At 33.3% G+C, this 22,137-nt stretch overlaps 1 protein-coding gene across 3 annotated transcripts in view; it reads left to right on the forward strand.

Moving 5' to 3' along the window:
• Positions 1-21,574, forward strand: part of LOC143186909 (dual 3',5'-cyclic-AMP and -GMP phosphodiesterase 11) — a 175,835-nt gene extending 154,261 nt beyond the window's left edge. For 2 of the 3 annotated variants that reach the window (XM_076390764.1, XM_076390762.1), the window contains 15 exons: positions 8,215-8,455; positions 10,227-10,599; positions 11,690-12,085; positions 15,060-15,308; positions 16,182-16,292; positions 16,426-16,523; positions 16,627-16,690; positions 16,796-17,031; positions 17,108-17,207; positions 17,638-17,892; positions 17,962-18,071; positions 18,381-18,786; positions 19,596-19,679; positions 19,913-20,255; positions 20,483-21,574. In XM_076390764.1, coding sequence (XP_076246879.1) covers positions 8,247-8,455; positions 10,227-10,599; positions 11,690-12,085; positions 15,060-15,308; positions 16,182-16,292; positions 16,426-16,523; positions 16,627-16,690; positions 16,796-17,031; positions 17,108-17,207; positions 17,638-17,892; positions 17,962-18,071; positions 18,381-18,786; positions 19,596-19,679; positions 19,913-20,086 — 2,865 coding nt within the window. In that variant the 5' untranslated portion in view covers positions 8,215-8,246 and the 3' untranslated portion in view covers positions 20,087-20,255; positions 20,483-21,574. The remainder of the gene's footprint in view (positions 1-8,214; positions 8,456-10,226; positions 10,600-11,689; positions 12,086-15,059; positions 15,309-16,181; positions 16,293-16,425; positions 16,524-16,626; positions 16,691-16,795; positions 17,032-17,107; positions 17,208-17,637; positions 17,893-17,961; positions 18,072-18,380; positions 18,787-19,595; positions 19,680-19,912; positions 20,256-20,482) is intronic. The other variant, XM_076390763.1, reaches the window with a different exon arrangement.
• The last annotated feature ends 563 nt before the right edge of the window (positions 21,575-22,137 follow it).

Below are 22,137 nucleotides of genomic sequence, written 5' to 3' on the forward strand. Positions count from 1 at the left end.
TTTTTTTCATGTACTTCAAATTTGATGGAGAAAATCTATCCTTATAAATTAATTGTAATCGACCAGGGACAATCCTGGTCCTTGCTCCTCCATCCCCTCTTTTACTATATATTTGAAGTTGTTTCATCTGTCTAGGTTATTAGCAGCCTTAATCTACTTTAGATGTAGTTTAGCATGGTACAAATAGTTTCTATTAATACAAGTCCATTGATACAAGTAGTTTTTATTGTTCAAAGAGAAAATGTAACAAATAAAGGAGATATCCAAACGTCGCGACGTTACTTGGTCTAGATGTTGCTTTTAGTTCCATTTGTGAATGACTGAAGACACTATTGCTCATACTCAGTAACTGAGAATGCCAAATACACATGCAACACCGATTGTCTGTGACTGAAAAATGGAATCTTTTCTTGTTATGTTTGGCTTTACTCGGGAATGGCCAAAGACACTAAAGCTCATAATCTGCAACTGAAAATGACAAATATGCGCACAATATCTGTGTTTGCAAAATAAAATTTTTCTATTTTATAATCAATAAAAATATTTTAGAAAAAGAGATGCGTTTTCATTTTGTTGGAGACTAGAAAATTGAGAATACTTCCAAGAAATAATATAAAAATAGTAAAAATGGAGATGAATTTGTAATGAAAATACTGTTTTGTTGCATGAAGCAAAAGAAAAAGAACAGCAGAAATCGAAGTTAAATTCAGCTGATTTTGAGGACGATGTAGAATAAGGTTAGGGTAAGTTTCGTACATTGTGTTATGTCCTAGACACAATAATTCGTATTGTCAAATTTTTCGAGGTCGCATATTCCAAATATATTTCGTTATGATGTGAACGTGACGTTGGTTTTCTCCAATTAATAAGCAAGTTACGTCGAGATAGCAGGAGATGTTAAATGAGTCGTTATATAACACTAATAAAATTTCATATAAAACTTAATTGAAATAGTTCACAAATGAATTTAAATATTAATCCTATTATAATTATCATTAAAAACTCGGAGCTTCGTCACGTTAGGGTGGATTTGGTGTTGTCCAGTCCAGAGCAAAAATCTTTACATCCATGAGGGTCAAATCAAATTTTCCACATTCATCCCAATGACTTTGATATAGGATGAAGGCTAACTCGTCCTTGCTTGAACGCTTGATGATGGTAGCTGCTCGGGGGTGGATAGCTCTCGCAGTTACCTTAATAGGAATTGCCACGTGCCCCTCTGTAACACTAATTGTCACTAATGAATGGAGGTGGCTCTCCAGGGGTGAATTGTGCATGGTCTATCCCTTTGGAACTCAGTTCAGAATAAAATTCCTTGCGGACACCTAGTCAAGTGATGTCATTCGGACTCAATCCGATGATTCCTTTCAAAAACAACGGTTGAAGGTCCATTTATGCAAAAGACGAGCTGAGCAGGAGCTGAGCCGAACGATTACACCGAAGAAACACATATTGATAGTGTTCTATCATTTGTAATTGTGTATTTGTGATTTTTCACTAGTATGTATAATATTTGCTCGACTTCTCCTCGGCTCGTCGGTTGCATAAATGAACCTTAATTCGTCCTGGTCAGCACCTCGACAAATGGTGATTACTCTATACTTCACTACTGACTTCGCTAATTAAACAATTTTGAATATTCTTTTTTAAAATGCCTAAGAAAACAGTTTTTATGGATGCAAGTTTGTCAAATTATTTTCCACTTTAACATGAGTTTATCATCATTAAATCAGATGTATTGCAACAGAAGAAGGTATCTGTTTTGTCACTCTATGGCAGGAAACAATGAAACTCCTGAACCATCAATGGCCTACATACCATCAATTCGTACTTAGACCACTAAATTTCATCTGATTTGTAGACCAGACTAATATTATCTTTTCTGTGCTAGAATTTCAGTATTTTAAAGAAAAGAACCATGCATAATTCGCCACTTCGAGGATCCCATAATTTAATTAAAAATCGGTAAAGTTCTGTCAAGTGAAGCCTTGAAAGGGATCAGGGCCGAGTGCCTTCCTGTCACAATCGTTAATTGGGCAGATCCTGGACTTTTAGCCCAGGTCTCACCTTTGTTTCCGAAAAATCAGTAACAATGTTACACGTCCTGCCCTTGCATTATGTGGAGGCAGATCTTTTCTCTAGTTTGTTTTATCTTCCCTTCTAATCGTTGTAACATCTGGTAAAAACTTTTTTCTCAACATTCTTACAATTACAGTCTAAATAGTTTCGTTCCGTGTACTTTCAGATGATGAGATTATTGAGAAGCACACAGTATATACAAATCAAGTTTGCATGCAGAAATTAGTATATATTTGTTTCCCAGTATTGAAGCGATAGTGTTTGGATAATTGATCGTCCATTTAATTATTGTCAGAATATCCGATATGTACGTTTGCTTACAGTTTAATTAAATTATCGATTTTGACCCGCAACTACAGACGCTCAATTTGAAGTTTTACAAAGACTGATTAAAATCTATTAACACTAAATATTTATAAAATTAATATGATGCTAATTGTAATGTAGAAATGAGATATGAAACTTATTCGCAATTTTCATTACAAGGTATTTTATATGTAAATGAAAGCAATAATAAAAATTACAGTACGTGGAGTTTACCAGACTCTATGTCAGCAGTTGAGGGTTAATTTTTGTTAACTGTTAATATCGTTGTTCGTTGCATGGTCAGCCGGAAGCAGTGGGAACTGTGGAAAAACACTGACGGACTTTACTTGTCGGGTAAAATTCCTATGTTGCTGGTTTACTCCCGCTGAAAAAATATCCCATGTTAATACAGCGTACGACGATCAGATTTATCACGGATGAGTTTACACGCTCCATGGTTCTTTGCAATGTCAAGCTTCGGGTTCTGAATATATTGAAAGAGAAATATCGTCACAGTAATAAACTTTCACACTCTTTATCGAACAAGGAAAATGCAGATGTAAATTTTCCATTTGTTTTCTTTATGTTTTAAAACTGCAACTTTATCAATGTAATTGAAGTGATTTGCATTATTTTAGCTTCCGTTCACAGTTTCTTTTAGCGCAGTTGTAAGCAAAAGTAAGACTTAATATAATTGGTAGTCATTTTATGAATGTAGATAGATACATTAGTTAGATTCACATTGATTTATTTACCGTATTAAGTAGTAGCAGGAAAATCTATTCTAATGGATTGTTTCAGCCTTGGTGACGAAGGTATCCATGCAGTTATTAGTGTTCAGTCTGTAAACTTTCGTTTCACTGCAACTCTATAGATGTAATTTGAGCAAGTATCTATACTACATGTAGATATAATTAATATTTAGTTTTATATTAATAAGTTAGATAGCTTTTGTACTATAAAATTCTAACAGAGTCAGACTAACCCAAGTCCCCTTTCTCCAAAATTACGCTTTATACAGCATCTTATTGTTTGCTCTCAATTTTATTGGAATAGTAAGGATTTATTTAAGTTACGAGGAAATGTAATAGTAGAAATAAAAATCACTTGAAATACTATATTACCAAATAGGTGATCGCATTTGTTTTTCTGCTTTTTAGAAAAATAACAAAAAAGGACTTGGGTCAATTGACTCTCAGATATTTTCATACCTTTTCATTTAATCGCAGTGATGTAGGTATATAAATTATGGCTTCGAAACTTTATACGGCAGAATTTCGAATATAAACGTGCCTTGAATAGCGAAGAATCGCTTATAAACGCTTAATTGTACTGTAATAATCAAACACAATAACCATACGTATGATATGTCTGATTGTGATTCCTGTAACTCAAATCTTACTTTCATAAGCGTTTCCGGTTGACCGCCACGAAGGAAATAATATTAATGATTATGATCGAATTCGGAGAAACAATAGAAATTATCATCGACTTTAGCGAGACTTCAATTCCTCGACGTGTTTATGCCATGTGACTGAAAGGAATGAATTCGATTCACAATGATGGCAATCGTTACTGCGAAACAAACGGTAGTCAAACAACATTGGTTACTTTTTAAGCGTAACAATAACTGAATATGCGTAGTAGAATTGTTGATAAAAGACAGTTTTGTTTTACTTCGTGCGTTGCACGTCACGTCTTCTTTGCCTTTTTCATATAATCAGAGGCGTTATAACATGTAATTGCTATTTCAGCAGAGAAAACGCAGTGTGCAACACGCGACGTATAAAACACCTGTGTAGGGCTGGCCTAAGATTGTTATCGATACTTGAATCAAATTTTTGGTAACAATTGTTTGCATTATATATGACACAGGACATTTTGTGACCCGATTGAGGTACCTTACCACCCTTTAAAATATTGAGGCGTATAGTCGATACACTCTGTATATCTACGAGTTCAAACCCCACATTTTGTGATATTTGACTCCAACATATAAGTAATTCTATGTATTTTACATATCCAGAGCCAAAACCAAAGTGTATTAAGTGCATCTTCTTTCATCTGAAAAACATGAAATACACTTTGGTTATAGGATTCAAATTAATATAGTTTTGAGGTTATCTGGAAATAGCTAAGATTAGACTTATACGGTTCTTCAAATTACTGATTCATTTATACACAGCGCATATTATTTATCTTATTAGAGTACGTATAACCGAAGTATAAAGAATGCTTCCAATCATGTGAAGCATTTTTGTAGAGTTCTAGATACAAAGATAATAAAAAATATATCTGAACCCCAGAGCCAAAGTATAGTAAGTCAAACAGAAAACAGGTGGACTTAATACACTCTAATTTTGGGATTCAAATATATCTATGTACATGCACATTGTCCAAAAATACTTAGTTTATTATTCATACACTATTTAGCATTGCGTACAGTGTGATACTTCCTTTAAGATTCATGACCATGCTCCACTCATTTAAAAGGCTGGAATATCTCTGGGCCTAGCAAAACATTAACATGTTCGCTGTCACACCGGTTTTCGCATTTCTTTCCTCGTATGCTAAGATACAAATTAAAATATAAAATAGGGCTCACCGTGATCCACCAACGTGTCACGAGGCACAGTGGGGCAAGCACAGTGTGACCTACGGGCGGGTCACATGGCAGCCAACGTGTTAAAGAGGTAGCACACCATACAAGGAAATATTAGAACAGCGTTACACGTAATATAGAATAGTGTGTACTTAACTGAAAAAACTGTGTGTCTGCAGACACACATATCGCTTACTTGCGATAACAGAGACACAACTTAAGAAACGAAGTTTACAAATTACGACCATAAAGAAGTTTAATACAAAATATATTATGGTAAACGTACTTTTTTGAGTTCTGTCACTTTTATCGCAGTCTAGACCTTAATCTCTAAAAATGTCTCACATATCTCTGTGTATAGGGCGTTCGAAATAAAAGCATAGTCCTTTGAAGAGGACTTTCAAATCGACACAAAATAGATATATACCTTCGAGTTAACATTAACCATTTTCTAAAAAAAAGTGGGAGGTTTTTGTATAACTTGGCGACAATTTTTATTAGAATTATGTTGCGCAAAATAATAAAATTATTCGGGGCAAATGGACGCTACGAAAACGGGAGGCCCACCAAATCTATCCACTTTGTTGATGGAATACTTGAATAATATTGACTGGCTATGATTTGTAACTGAAAGCTTTCATCTCTACCACGTTTACGAGTATGTTTCACCCTTTTTATTAAAACCATTTGTTTCGTAATGATAGAAACGTTTGCAAATTTGTTCACTGCTAACGTTTAATGAATTATACGTAGTCTAAGGAAGAGGTGTAGCAATGTAATACATCCGAAACTACACGATCATGTTTGACAAAGGACTCAGCGTAAGGAATCCATAAAAGGTCTATCTAGTTAATACATATAATGTTATCAGAGTTGAACTAGAGTAGTACATTACCATTGGTAATTCCTGTTCACGAAGATCCTGTCGTTCGCCTGCATTGCCATTGGCGTAAAGCTCTTCCGCGAATTTTCCTAGGAGTTTTCAAAAGAAGTTTCAATCGTCACTAGTACGCTGTGAAACGCCAGTTCGATGCTCATAGAAGATTCCCAGTTATTCGAATATTCGCGTGTTCTTTCGCTTATAACAGAACGTAAATAAATTGAAAAGGTAGACTCATGTCTGTTCTCTAAATGGAAATGTTGAACGTTAATTCCTTATTCCCTTAATCGGGTTGGATTGAAAGAATCTGGTCACTCATCAGTGATACGAGGCAAGATTTTGAATTGGTAATACATGTAAAATTGAATTGCATAATTTAAAGATCATTTTGTTAAAAATAAGCAAGTGCAATATATTTGGTATTGCGCGGCAAAGTATAAAATATCCACTACTGTATGTAAAGATTTTTACATGCTTCATTAAATCTTCTTAATAGTACTGTAAATAAGCTGCTGTTATTTTCTCTAATAAAAGCGATGCCGAACGCGAAACAAGTTGCATTATTTTATCAACCGATTTGGAAGTTAAGCATACCTGATTCCCAAACACCTCGGTGAAAGATTCAATAAGTTCTTTAACCTCTTCCAAGTGCATTATATGAAAAAATATTGCTTCCATCCGCGTTTCCCGCCTTATTAAAACAGGTTCTGGTGGTAGTAAAAGATTTTATGTGTTCCTATAACTTTCCACCCGTAGTGGAGCTTTTTTAATCCTTGCAATCAACCTATTACTGCCGGAAATTATAGTTACATTTCTTCCGCTATTCTATTTCACCCACACCAAATGGGTTACATGTATATGAGCACTATATTGTAGTATTTTTAAATGTCTAGATGCTTATGCATACATGCTATAGTATATGCGATTAACAACAATGTATTCTCTTTACCTCTACTGGACCATAGTACAGTAGGACCTGGATTAACCAGATCTCAATTATACGCAGGCTCGCTTATTCAGAGTTACAGCTATTCGATGTAACGACAATAAGAGTGCAATACAGTAGAATATTGATTAAGATTTGAATAATGATTTAATAATACTCTATCGATTATAATAAAATTGGTTATCAGGAGCGTACTCCAAGCTTAACAATTTCCTTTTCACACATTGGCTCTTTTTATTTAAACTTGAAATAATATAATTAATAGGATCAGTAGCCCTAAGAGAGGGACTCAGTTATAATCTATTAGAATTTGTCGAATACAAACAGTTCTATAAAATCAATTTTTGTTCTAAACATAATCTTTATTAACTTAGGTTCTTTAAAGAAACACTTTGAACATTTATTTTTAATATTAACACACTCATCTAGGCCTACTACCTTACTATAAATAATCTGGTATCTAGTTAATTAATAATTGGTCATAATATGAAATTGTTTTACTTTTCAAGTTTAAATGGCTCTTGACAGTCACAACTCGTGCGCAGTTAAAAATTCACTCACGTATCTATACTTTTGATTTATTACGGGTGAGTCATAGACAAGTGTGCTTACAAATCGGTAGAAAGTATTTATAATGCGTGCTTCGAAATTTGACTGCACAGGTTGTGTCAATATAATTGTGTTTTCTTTTGCCATTTATTTACAAGGTTTTGTTGTAAACTGCGTGAAATAAAGAATAATTTGTACTTGCAGATTTTACGTCCGAAATTTATGCGCATTATTCATGTATGAGAATGTAATTGAATTGGATAAAGGGATTTAATAAGAATACGCCCAGCATACTTATGCACATATTTTTACGCTATTCATTCTCATACGTGTTATTTTTCGGTTCCATAAGACCTAACACTATTAAATGATACAGTTTCCATTAACATACTATTTATCTATGTAATATTATAATATTAAACATATTTTTACAGACCTTATACAATAATTCATTTTCAAATGTAAAGCTTACAAATTAAAGAAAATAGAGTAACTAACTGAAACAGGTACAATGCCTGTTAACTACAACATGCGATGTTTTTTAATTAATGAGTAGCTTCATCTACTACTAATTTTTATGCAATTTCATATTTTTATAAAACATAACTTAAAAAATGGAATCTAAAGAAAAGATAATTTTGTATTTCAAATACTATTGATTCTTTATTTTTGATATTTTTATTTTTCCATAATTTCGTAATTTTTTACACATTCAAAATTTCCACAAATGCATATAAATCCACAGCCTAGTGATTACACTGTCGTACCACAGTTTATAATTTACATTTAAGATACAACAAACGTAGAAATATGAAGCAATGTATAACGACGAAATATTTGTTTGTCAAGTAGGCCTGCACTTGCGGAGTATCGAGGAGCCGAGGATGACGGCGGAGACGGTAACTCCTTGTGTACAGGGGGTGCAAGGAGTGCAGAACGTTACGGCAGGGCAGGGCGCATTGCAACAGATGCCAGATGGAAAATCCACTGGCGGCTATTACTCCTCAACTTCGGCTATCTACGACCCGGAATATGCCCGAATGGAAGCTTGGCTGGACGAACATCCTGACTTTGTCAACGATTACTTTCTAAGGTTACTATCACCAATAATAATTATTAGTGAAAAATATATTTAAAGTAAGGTAGAGTTTCACCATTGCAATCGTGTTACGCAGATAAGTTTTTCAGTCGAATTTGCTTATTATCTGTACAAGTTATTTGGACATGTTCACGGCTAACTAAAACGACATCTCTCTCTCTCTCTCTCTCTCTCATTCAATGGCTCCCGCGTAAAAAAGAAATAGAGAGTATTGATGTAGTCAGATTCGACTGAGCTGGGTGTATCTATTATTTATTCAGTAAATCTGTACATTTTCACACAAACAAAACATGACAGTATTGCTACGAACTGCAATAAGTATACTATTATTCTACACATGTTAGTTTTTCAGATGTTGCATAATTGCAATCCAATATACATCTGACCTTATTGCATATCCTTTTGAATTTCAAATTATTCTGTTACGTACAAAACAATATTGCCCTCGAGTCACATCTGTTGCTCTGGTCCATTTTACAACCAGCATATAATAGGTATACATGTAAACTGTAATGCACCTTTCAGTTTTGTGAAACGAACTTCCCCGAATCGCTTATGAGGTTCGACATTCTATTTGGGTGTGTTTGACTGTTCGTTGATTCAGGATAGTGTGGGAAAAACAATTTATTACATGCAACATTTAATCATAATAGGTTTTTGAGGGGATTCAGTTGTTTGCAGTGGTGTGCTTTAAGTTTTTTCGATTCTCGATCAGGGTTACCAGGGAATTCCTCACCGAGAGGGGAAAATGAACCATTCGCACGTTTCATATCCTCGAAATAAGCTGTAGTAGGTCCTCACTCGGCTACCATAGGGTAATTTGAGGGATGTGGAATGTGGGGCAGATTCACTGTCCTCTTTTAACGAGGAATTCCCTGGCACCTATGCTCTCGATCCAAGTAATACTAGAAAACTTGCTATACTAGAAAACAATAGCTTTTCTATAGAATCTCTGATTAGCCGTTCCTTTTTAGAATAATAACCAACCAGAGTCCTTGGTATATTGATATATCTTCCTATTTAGACAGGAAAACCCTAAGCGCACTTTCTTTAAGGTGAAACAATTCAGGTTTTTCCAGGGAAATGGTTTAGTCAAAAGCGTTATTAGGGAAGTCAAGTAAATGAAATGTGGAGGGCGGTTAACTGGTGACCTGAAGGTCTCGAATTCGAATTTTCTAGGCATTTCGTATACTGTTTTTCAATTTTTATTTTACATAAGTCTAATTTTTATATATACATATCTTTCTACAAATTAGATTTATCTATTTTACAGTGGTGGTTTTACAATCTAATGATTGTTTAATTATCAGAAACTAGAAAAATCCTTTTACCCGTTAAATGAATACTCTGGATGACTCTGCCTCCAAAATTCTTTTATTATAACTACCAACTTCCACAATTCGAGACATTTTCACTGCAGTATGCAGTGCTTAAATATCTTCGGTATTCAAATTTAACAATAACATTCTATTAACATTAACATTTAAGCTTCAAGTTAAATTAATTGTTAATATTATTACCCCTTTTTAATAAAATCGTAATGAAAGAGAAATCAGAGTTTGTGAAATTCATTTCCTAACCGCGTATTATTAATCCCACTTCTAATTCATAGATAAGCCGCATCTCTATAAACCTTCGATCTTAAAGACGCTCTTTAAACTCTCCTTTCATCCTTTCATCATCATGCTTATTTGGAAGATCCATGAAAATGCGTTAATGACTACAATAATAAGAAAATTTTAAACAAATGATTGTTCATCGACAGGAAAGTGACGAGGCAAACCGTAGATATGTGGCTCGTCTCGCATGCAACACCAACATCTTCGTCGAGTAGTTGCGTGGAGTTGTCGAGCCCAATTCACGCGGGTGGTACATCAGCTTCTGGTCGAGGTGGTTCCGGGGGATCTGGTGCCACGACGCCTGTTCGTAAAATTTCGGCCCATGAGTTTGAACGTGGTGGTTTATTGAAACCGATCGTTAACACTATCGATGGAACGCCAACCTTCCTAAGTGTTTCACCCGGCGATCCAGGTCAGCCAGGAAGTCAGCAAGTCGGTTCAGGGAATTCGGGTAGACCACAGAGACGATCCAGGCATGAACTGAGGCATTTGGACGAGAAAGATCTTATTTTTGAATTGGTACGATATATTCGTTTCTTGATTATCTCAGTTACATTTATTCTTGGTAGAACATCCCTTAAAGCATTGTCAACATGGCAACTTTCATGTGCCATTTAAGATGTGAGAGTATTTAATATTTGTATTATTTTTACCTAATTCAGAAATATTTGTATTATTTTTATCTTTGTAATATTTGTATTATTTTTACCTAATTCAGAAATATTTGAAGAAGAACATGAAAACAGACAGTAAATGAAATGGTATTTTAGTTAAAAGTATTGCAAAACATGCGCTATTAACTCAGAAGTTGAGTTACCCTACTATGAAAACTTTAGAAATTAATTCCAGAAAAATTACAGATACGATTTTATTTATTAATATGCATCTCAATAAATATAATTAATTAATAAATAATTAATATAATTAATAAATCAATAAAATATATATTGAAAATTTTATAAAGAAGTATTAATATTTGTTGAAGTTACGTAACTTCACAATTTCAACTTCAAACTGTTTTATAAATTAAATTGTATTTGCTATGGCATGACCATGCGTCTTTTGGTATCTGGTTTAATTGATGAAAAAAATGTTTAAATTTTTTTCCCGATTCTATTTTACAAATTTGCACTATTATTGCTTATATTATGTAAATATAAAGTCACGCCACAACAAAGAGTCTATTTTATATAAAAGTTTGAAGTTGAAATTGTGAGGTTACATAACTTCAACGAATGTTAGAGCCATAGTAGGGTAATCAATTAAGAAATCCTAAGAATTTTCATTTTTTCAGTTCTTTTCTTTCTTTTGTTTTCCATAAACAATTATCTTAAAAGTTACATGTCCATGTTTTGTTATTGGCTCACTTTTAATTGTTACCAGTACCCACAACTGAAATCTTTCAGATTGCAACCATGTTTGCATACTTGTCGATATAATATTTTTCGTTAAGTAAGGCTTCCATAGAGAGCACCCTAAAAACTGTGTATATACTTTCACAACCTGTAATTAAAAGAATATTGTTTCTATTCTGCACTAGTTATGACGTTTATTCCAGGACTGAATGAAAATGATTTGAAGTAACACTTGATCGTTGATTGCATCGCAGGTCAAGGATATCTGTAACGAGCTGGATGTGAGGTCCTTGTGTCACAAGATCTTGCAGAATGTGAGCACCCTTTTACACGCCGATCGTGGTTCTCTTTTTCTCGTTCAAGGAGAGAGAGGTGGCGGTTGCATGCCGTCCTCGCAAAATCACGACACACCATTGAACAATTCCACTGACAACGCGAGCCCAGGGAAAACAGGCAACGGGAACACTGAACAACGCGAAATGGGATATTCGAGAAGCAGATGTCTCGTGTCGAAGCTGTTCGACGTGTGTTCGAGATCGACATTGCTTGAGATGGAGAAAAAGGATGAGATAAAAATTCCCTGGGGCACGGGAATCGTTGGATACGTTGCTGAAAGCGGAGAGCCTGTGAACATACCAGATGCTTACAAGGCAAGGATTTCCTGTCAATTTTAATGTTTCACGTAAACTCCGAAAATAAAATCCTATTTTATTATTACTAGACTGCGGATCTTTAGGCATGGGAAATTTCAATATATGAAAACGTAACAGTATTCTTATACTATGTAAAACTGTATAAAATATTTTATACTACTCTACTAGATTATAATATCTGGAGGATGTAATAAATTTTTAATTAGGCTCCACTTTTCTAGTTGAGATTATGAAAACAGGAATTTGCATAAACATCTGCAATCTAGTCACTATTTCTTTGTGGGTTAATAGAAAATTTACTCTTATATCCTCAACATATATTCCATCTTTTACTATCACTCGATTTCCAAATTCTGTTTCTTGATTTACTGTTAACATTAAATGAAATTGATGAATATTTATTGACTTCGCGCGCGCTTGTCAATTTTTTTTCATACTGCGTTTGTAGTGTTGTATAATATAGACCTTCCTCTTAAGTTTCTAAAGTTATACTTCTTCTTCGAAAAGGAATGTTAAAAGCTACCAAAAGATATGACTAAAGAAAATAATAACAGTTTCCTTAATTAACTTCATTTTCAAACTAATACTATTTTATCGAACATTTAAAAATATCTATTTCAATTTTTTTATAATGATTTACTATCTATGTGCTGATACATTAACGAAAATGTGATACTGTAGGCTACAAATATGAAAATAATGAAGAAAATTTGTATTCAGATATGTTCGATAACTGATTCGTAGCACGTACAGAATAGATATCACTGGCTGCAATTAAGCAACAAATATATATAGTGGTAGCATCAATAGTATCATACTTATGTGAACTTACTGAACGTTTCGTTCATCATTTACTACGATTATAAGTTACAATTAAACAGCGGGGTTTAATACATTTACGCAAATTTGAAATATATGAAAAGCTATAGAACGTATATAATATTAAAAAATATAGTAATATATGAAAACTAGAGTGCAAATTATAGTATTTGAAACATGAAATAAATTTTTATTTTAGTTCTGTCTCTTCAATTGTATTTATGAAAATATCAAATTGCATAAAAATCTGCAGTCTGGTTACAAATATACAGGGTATTCGACAAGACATGTCAACAATTTTAAAGGGTAATTCTGTATGCTAAAACAGAACAGAAATCAAGAATGACTTAATTGTGTTTGAGAGTTCATTTTAGAGTTATTACATTGTTAGGACAACGCCTAAACCATGATTCGCGTGAAGCCTGTCTGACTCGAGACTTATTCTACTGCAGCGTGCATTAACCACTAGCCAGGTCAGACGTAGCGATGTCAGTAGAATAAGTCAAATCAAACACACTTCACGCACATACTAAATGTATCTTTAACAGTTAATAACTTGGAAACGAAACCTAAGGTACAATTTTATCGCTCTTCATTTTCGTCTTAGTTTAGTTTGTAAAATCATCCTTTAAAACTTCTGACACCTATCGTCGAACAACTACATATGTCATAATAAGGAAATAATGACCTTTCCTGCATTTTTCTTACGTATCACTTGAACTTATTGCTAGTCTAGATTATTTGAGGGGAACCTTTTTCTCTGCTTCTTTTTCGCGAGGGTGAAGCTTATTGCAATTATATATGTATTCTATAATAACTGAGTGGATCTATGTGAGCAACAGACCACGTGAGTGTGCTTAAAGAAAAAGTATTGGGAAAATACCAAAAAGACTGATATTCGCTACTATAGTAATCCATGTGAATGCAAGACCATGTAGATACATACGTGTACAAGCTCAAACGAATCTGACCATACTGACTCCTGTATCTCTTTCTTACACAGGAGTCATTGAATAAGAGAGAGCGAAAGAGATAGAGAGTGTTAATGCGACCAGCATCGTTTGACTTGGTCGTACGCATGTGAATGTAGCAAAAGATGTTATATTTTGGTTGGCAGCAGTTTAAGAATGGAGCAGTTTGTTATGCCCAAGCGATATGCAATTAAATTCTTTTGTTTCTCTCGCGACTACCTCCGCGATATCCTCGTGAGAATAAAAGTTTTCCATTCCTCTAAAGTATAGAATTCATTAGTTTAACAAAAACTTTTGGCCCAGCCTATATTATAACCGTAATTCAAGTAAAAATCAGAGTTAAATCGCTCACTTCCTTGAATCTATGGTAGAAATTCGAATAAAAATCAAAAGTATAATAAACATAAAATTAAAATATGTATTTTTTATAGCATCTATTCTTACGGCTTCTTGGCTTTACGAATATTCGTGTCTTGAATATTCTAATTTGTTACCCAAAAAACAGTCTATAAAATTAAAATAAGCATACATAATATGAAGAGGAAATGAGGTTTACTCGATAGTGTTTCAAATATGCACATCCGTATTTTCTCGTCTATAAATTAGAATAAGTGTTTCCTATCGGGAGTGCTGGTATTCTCAGTGGGAATTGTAGATCCCATCAAATTTAGCTAACAATATTGGAAATTCATTGTAAATTCCAGATAATTTATGGAGTAAATTTTAGTTATATAATTGATCTTCATTCGAAACTATATTAAAGTATTTAACAAATCTGATAATACTTACGGAACACTAATAAACTTATTAAATAAGTATAAAAATCAAAGAGAAAACAATTTCTCGTTATAATCTCATCACTTTCTCGTATCTCTTGTAATCGATATGTCCTTTTTCTTCGCTTATGCTACGAATGAGTCGAAACAGTACCTGTCTTTTACTTTCTACAAGCTTGTCATACGTATTTATCAAATTTACCGATTTACAAAGTTATAATAAATACATATATTTAGAATATATTTCTATTAATTGACAGTACATGTAATTTTCGTGTAATATTTTCAAACTTCAATTTATTCATTTTTTTAAATATTTGTTCTCCACTTCATAAGCCTCTTATATTATGACAAATGTCGACGCTGACTGTTGAAGAAGTATTCGAAAAAATGTTTCGTTTACAGGATGCAAGGTTCAATCGTGAAATCGATGCATTAACGGGGTACAGAACTAGAGCTCTTCTGTGCATGCCAATAAAGGATTGCAACGGGGATGTCATCGGCGTTGCACAAGTGATCAACAAACTTGGTGGCGAAGGTCAATTCACGGCACAGGATGAGAAAGTTTTTGCCGGATATTTGCAGTTCTGTGGGATTGGTCTCAGAAATGCGCAACTTTATGAAAAAAGTCAGTTGGAGGTGAAAAGAAATCAGGTCAGTATGTAAACAACGTTTCAGAAATTACACTATTGTAGCAGCTTTTACATGACTTCAAATTGCAATGTCCTCAAAATACGTTCTAGAAAAATAATGCTAAAAAATATAGTTAGTAGATTGCGAATATTTATGCAGAACCATATTTTTTATATTGCACGTATTCTGCATATTTTAAATTAACGATGGACGAATGAATATGTTATATATTTAAAAAGGAATTTTAGGGAAGGAAAATTTAAATCAAAATTTGATTCGTTGGCATAAAAAACAAAAAAAGAAAACAAAGGTGCAGGTGCAGATTGCGAAAGAAATAATTAATGAAATTGCTGAAAACAAGGAAAACAAGCTGGTATTTTTAGAAAAAAAATTGAAGAGGAATTTAATCGCGTCATACCAAAAAATGGTAGTTGTGATTCAGTACTAAAAATTGCAAAAATTTTAAATAGCACATTTATAAAAGAACCAGAGGACATTCTAGAGCAATTTGAACAATGATTTTCTTCAATTGAAATTTTCGATAAATATGTATATTTCTTGCGAATATATTTTAGTTACACAAGTATCTACGATCTAATAATAAGCATTTAATCAAGTTCAGGGCTGTTGAGTCGGAAATCGGAATTCAGAAGGAATCTCTAATCACTAGAGATGGCATATTTTTTCAGACTTTGATTTTACGTTAGCAAATTTTATAAAAATTGGAATCGAATTCATACATTTTTAGTGAGACTATACACATCTAATTTTTAAAGATTTAAATAGTGAAAAATTTATTTTCGATTTTTATTTATATTGTGCCTAGTCAACTTCACTAGCTTTAATCAAGTTACAATCGTAGGTATAAATATAACCATGTACTTATTTTAACAGGTTCTACTGGATTTGGCCAGGATGATTTTTGAAGAACAGAGCACAATAGAGCACATGGTGTTGAGAATTTTGACACATACACAATCCTTAATTCAATGCCAGCGTGTACAGGTACATACACGTTTTCTTTAATTAAAACTTATATGGAACTTGCACGAAAACGTAAAAAACTTACACGTAGATCGAAAAAACTTGGCGCACCTGTTGCAGGTGACAATAATGCAATATGAAATATTTTGCGTAGGTTCTACTCGTGCACAAGGCATCAAAGGGCAGTTTCTCGCGAGTCTTCGACTTCGAGGCGAATGACCTCGCCGGCGAGGATTCAGATTCTCGCACTAGGTGAATAAAGTTTGTAATTATGTTCTCATTTTATTTTATTTAATTACCAACTATAATTTACTTTCGTCAGAAACCTTACATGTATTCCGTTTTGTTCATGCAGTCCGTTTGAGAGTAGATTTCCTATAAATGTTGGCATTACCGGTTACGTTGCTACAACTGGTGAGGTGAGCAACAGTGATTTCTTTTGGATTTCTCATCTTTCAATTTATAGAACGACATAACGCCTTCTTTAGACTACCACTTAATAATACTATACTAAATTTCCTTAGACGGTAAATATACCAAACGCCTATGAGGATTCAAGGTTTGACCCTTCAGTAGATGATGGTACCGGTTTCAAACACCGTACCATTCTTTGCATGCCCATCAAGAACTCGTCGGGTCAGATCATTGGCGTCATTCAATTGATCAACAAGTTCGATGACCTCGCGTTCACAAAGAACGACGAGAATTTTGTCGAAGCATTTGCTATTTTTTGCGGTATGGGTATTCATAATACACACATGTAAGTGATTTTATAATTTCTTAGTACATTTATTGATAAAAGTATACTAATTTCTGCGTTTCTTGCTTCCAATTAGGTACGAGAAAGCTGTGATAGCAATGGCTAAGCAAAGCGTCACGTTAGAAGTGTTGAGTTACCACGCATCTGCATCCTTAGAGGATGCGCAAAGATTAAGGGTTGGTTTCTATCTTTAAAATCGGTATACTGTTGCATTACTATTGTGTAGTATATTTAGGAACTTTATCTTGAATAGCATAACGTAATATTTTATAAAAGTAAAATTTAAAATTGTAGTCTTTAATAAATTCGCTATCAACATCGTGTTTACATAGTAGTTGGAGATGAGAAGATTCGGTACAGTCTCCTCATTTGATTCTATCCATACGATTATAAATGTATTACTAATCTCATGAATCTTATATAAAAAAATATCTAAAATTAATCCTAACATTTTTATTAATATGCTTTTGTAATTATATATGACCAGAATCAAATCAACTAACTGTCTCTTCACCTTGTTCATCTTTTTAGTGTACACATAAAACAAACTTAATTCTATTCCTTTAGGAGATTAATGTTTTCATTTTTTTTAAATTTCGATTTCAGAGTCTAAGAGTGCCTTCAGCAGCATATTTTCACTTACATGATTTTAAGTTCGATGACATTCACATGGAAGATAATGAAACATTAACAGCATGTCTTCGAATGTTTTTGGATCTTGATTTTGTTGAACGTTTCCATATTGATTATGACGTCCTTTGCCGGTGGCTTCTCAGCGTGAAAAAGAATTATAGGAACGTCACGTACCACAATTGGCGTCACGCATTTAATGTCGCTCAAATGATGTTCGCAATTTTAACCGTAAGTATATTTAATGATTAACAAATTACACTGTAAATTATGCATAATTAAAAGTTCACTAACTTTTAGGCCACACAATGGTGGAAAATTTTTGGAGAAATCGAGTGCCTTGCTTTGATAATTGCTTGCTTATGTCATGATTTAGATCATCGAGGTACAAATAATTCCTTCCAAATTAAGTAAGTAGAAAAGCATTATGCAACTGAATCTTCTAAATGTCTTTTCTCGATAATAGATTGTGCTTCTTATTAAAATTTTGTAATTTTTGGATTACACATCTGAAGGTATAAGTGTGATTATTTGTCCCACATTTTGACTCAAATATGCAACTATTCTAAAGAGAGATTCAGCCATTATTTCAAAATTGAAAACTAGAGAACTTCGTCAAAAATAACACACTGTATATATTTATTAATTTTTCGCAAATACAATAGCTTATAGAGATTGTATTCATACTCGGTAGAAATACATGATTTTATGACTTGCAGAGCATCTTCACCACTTGCCCAGTTGTATTCAACATCAACGATGGAACATCATCACTTTGATCAGTGTCTTATGATTTTGAGCAGTCACGGAAATCAGATCTTATCGAATTTATCGCCTGAAGAATATTCCCGCGTTGTAAAAGTTCTCGAAGAGGCGATCCTTTCTACAGACTTAGCGGTTTACTTCAGAAAAAGAGGAGCGTTTCTTACTTTAGCGCGAGGCGGTGGTTATAATTGGGCTTATAGCGAGCATCGAGAACTTTTAAGAGGAATGTTAATGACCGTCTGTGATTTAGCGGCTATAACAAAACCTTGGGAGGTGGAAAAGAGAGTAGCAGAATTAGTCAGCAGCGAGTTCTTTGAGCAAGGAGATATCGAAAGACGGACACTTAATATTACACCTATTGTAAGTATTACAAATAGTGGTTGTTTAATATTATAAATTAGGGACAACGTATTAACCTCTTAATCTACAATTTTCTTTCTTAATGTAATCACTTTCACTGCCGATCTGAAACGGGCGACTATCTCCAAACTGCCAATTACAGGGCTTCCAGTAAGCAAACATAGACCTCTAACGCGAAAGTGCGTGATTGGTTACTAGCAAAACATCCTCCTTACGCGTTACCGCGTAATCGGCAGCGAAGATATTATAAAAAGTACACGAGTCGGACACCTTTAAATAAGTGAAGAGGTTAACATGTTCAAGATGCCATAGCCTACTCATGGGTCATCGAATGATTCTCTTATTTACTGGCGTAACCCACCAACGTGCGATAAGCAAGGTTGTCAGAGAATTCGCAGTTGAGAGGACAAAGCGAATCTCCTACATGATGATACGACTCACATCTCCCAAAGTTCGTAGTGTTGTAGATGGGACAGAATCCCTATGGCAGAATCTCTATGGCATCCCTGCCTATCGGTGGATCACAATAGTAAATAATAACATAACACGATGAACTATCAGTAGGTTACAGCCTCTTGAACGTGATAATATTTTCAGAAAAATTTATTTCATTAAACTCTTAAAACTATTTCGACATACTCGTATCCAGCAAAAGTTTAGGTTTCTAGAAAAGTAAAAGATCTATAAGGTTTATAGATCATACATGGTTTATCTATATTTTCCATTTACTCTTTCATATAAAATTATAACTATGCCAATGTAGAGTTATGAAACCCAAATATGATACCATTTCTTTGATGGTTTTGCAGGATATTATGAACAGAGAAAAGGAAGATCAATTACCGATGATGCAAGTTGGCTTCATCGATTCGATTTGCCTTCCTATTTACGAGGTAAGTCTTTAAGACGTCAATATGTGATTATTAAAACAATTTCTTACAATTTATTCAATTATTTTATCATTGCATACTATACGGTTAATGTGATTTAAAAGTTTTGCAAAGAGATCATGCTTGAGAAATAGAATAGTATGCAGGGTAATTGGTAAAAGGATAGAGACAGAAAAAAATAAAAATATGAAATAATCTTAGGCATGAAATAAATTTGATGACGTTTCTTTTGATAGGCATTTGCTTTATTGTCGGATAAATTGGAACCATTGGTTGATGGCGTCAGAAAGAATAAACAACATTGGCTTATGATCGCAGAATCCAAATGCAAGACAGACAATTGCACAAATCACGATAGGACGTCGTCGATGTCCGATAATGAAGAAACCAACGAACAGTCGGACCAATAGTCATTCTTTTGATGCGTAAAGTATATATAGACAGGTAGCTTCTATCTGTTTTTGGAATGGAGAGAATAGCACGGAATGTGGAAAGCGGAATTTCCGGATAGAGAAAAGAGCAAGGTTGATTGCTGCTCTAAGAAATTTGGAAAATTCTGCACCTTCGTCTCGATACATTGTGAGTTAATTTATTCATTTATATTAATTACTACGGAATATGGACGATATAAATAATTCACAATTGCAATTGTAAGAAGAAAGATTCCTTCATTTTTTTTTTAATACTAGAAATTTCAAGAAATCACTTATTTATGAGCTTTTTTCTTAGAATTCGAAATTCAAATTTAATATGAATGAATTATTGTTTAACTACTCGAACGTCTTGAAAAAATGTAATGTTTCTAGTGAGATTATCCTGCAAACCTTAGATTCGGCATTGAAATAAGAAACCCAAGGAGGCTGAAGGTGGTTAACTTAAGAAGATTGCAAAACTTCGTCCTCTCTTTGGAAATAAACCAGATCAAACCAGAGATGCTACTCTTGTACCTGATTGTATTGTACGTATACTTACTGTGGCAAAAATTTGGTATTGAGAGAGGACGAAGAAGAAAGATACTGGAGTGTGGAAAAACTGGTGAGGAACCGCTAAAGGTCCAATGTTTATGCATCTGGTCCTTATTGTAAATTGAAGACCTATTTATAATGTTTGTACATTAATTCTATTTTGAGATGCATTGACAGTCTTCAATAAAGACATGAAGATAAATCTGATCATATTAAGAAATGTACTAATATATTTACGAATGAGGTAATCAATATAATATAATAATCTGTTACTGGTTCTGTTTCAATTGTTTTAATCTCAATAACTACAGGCAGTGATTGTTTCAAGAATAATTTACTTAGAGCTTACAATAATTAAAATAAATAATAAATATCTAAATGCATTTATTATATATATTCTCCTACTATAAAAAGAGTACTAAACATTAAGTTTAGGTCTTCAGTTAATAAAATGAGTGAATCCTGAATGGTACCATGTACGGAAAAATTTTCTCGCCGTGTCCAGGAATAATATGTGCACAAAACTTCTCTCCTTTATAAGGATTTGTTCTATTTAGAATCAAGTCGTACGTGTAATTAGATAATGTATTCGTAAACCAAAGTGTATATTTATACATAAAAATAATTTGTGATCTTTATTACGAAATATGGCAATGATTTAAATTTTCTATTGTGCATGCTAATTACTAGTTACACACAATGGAAATAAATGGACATTTGTATTAGTATACCTGCGTTTACCTTGCTTTCTGTTATTTTAAAAATTTGATAACGTCGGTTAAGCTTAAATTGATTATTTTCCTCTTCGCACAGTGTAGTCTTACCAGAAAAAAAGTTAAAGAAAGATTTTATTTCTTGTACAGTTTTGAATAACAGTACATGTTATTTTTATGTGATACAATAATATTAATGGTTATTTAAAATTTTTTTATAAACATATAATTCAGATTTTTTTAATGTCATAAAATGTCACGTTCGATTAATTTTGTACATATAAGATTGTAATACAGTTACAATTAATAGTTTCAATGTATACATTGGTTATTTAACGCGTAGAAACGGAGCCCGCCAGAATTTTAATGAAATATTGTAATCGTATTTGTGATACATGTATATGAAGTAGTTTATATCATTTAAATATTTCTACAGAAGTACTCAAAATCATCAATATTCATGAAGCACTGTTTGATGTTTTTAAACGAATGCGTTTTCGTTAAGTAATTTATAACAATTGTTGCTGAACTATAAATCAATTTTCGAATAATTAAAAAGTAGAGACATACCTTTGCGAAGATGAAGACACTAAGAAGACATTCGTTTACGCGTGATTGTTACTTACGATAGTCCGTATCTCATATGTTCCTTTTTTATCCCTGAAATGTTTTCTTTTGTAGTTACTGAGCGTCTATTGTCAATTTTATTGACGTTTTTTTTATAGAAAAGGAAATGTAAGACGTGTGATAAAAAGTCTATGTACATATGTCTATATGTATGTG

Source organism: Calliopsis andreniformis, unplaced genomic scaffold (genome assembly GCF_051401765.1).
Source record: "Calliopsis andreniformis isolate RMS-2024a unplaced genomic scaffold, iyCalAndr_principal scaffold0022, whole genome shotgun sequence".
NCBI lineage: Eukaryota > Metazoa > Arthropoda > Insecta > Hymenoptera > Andrenidae > Calliopsis > Calliopsis andreniformis.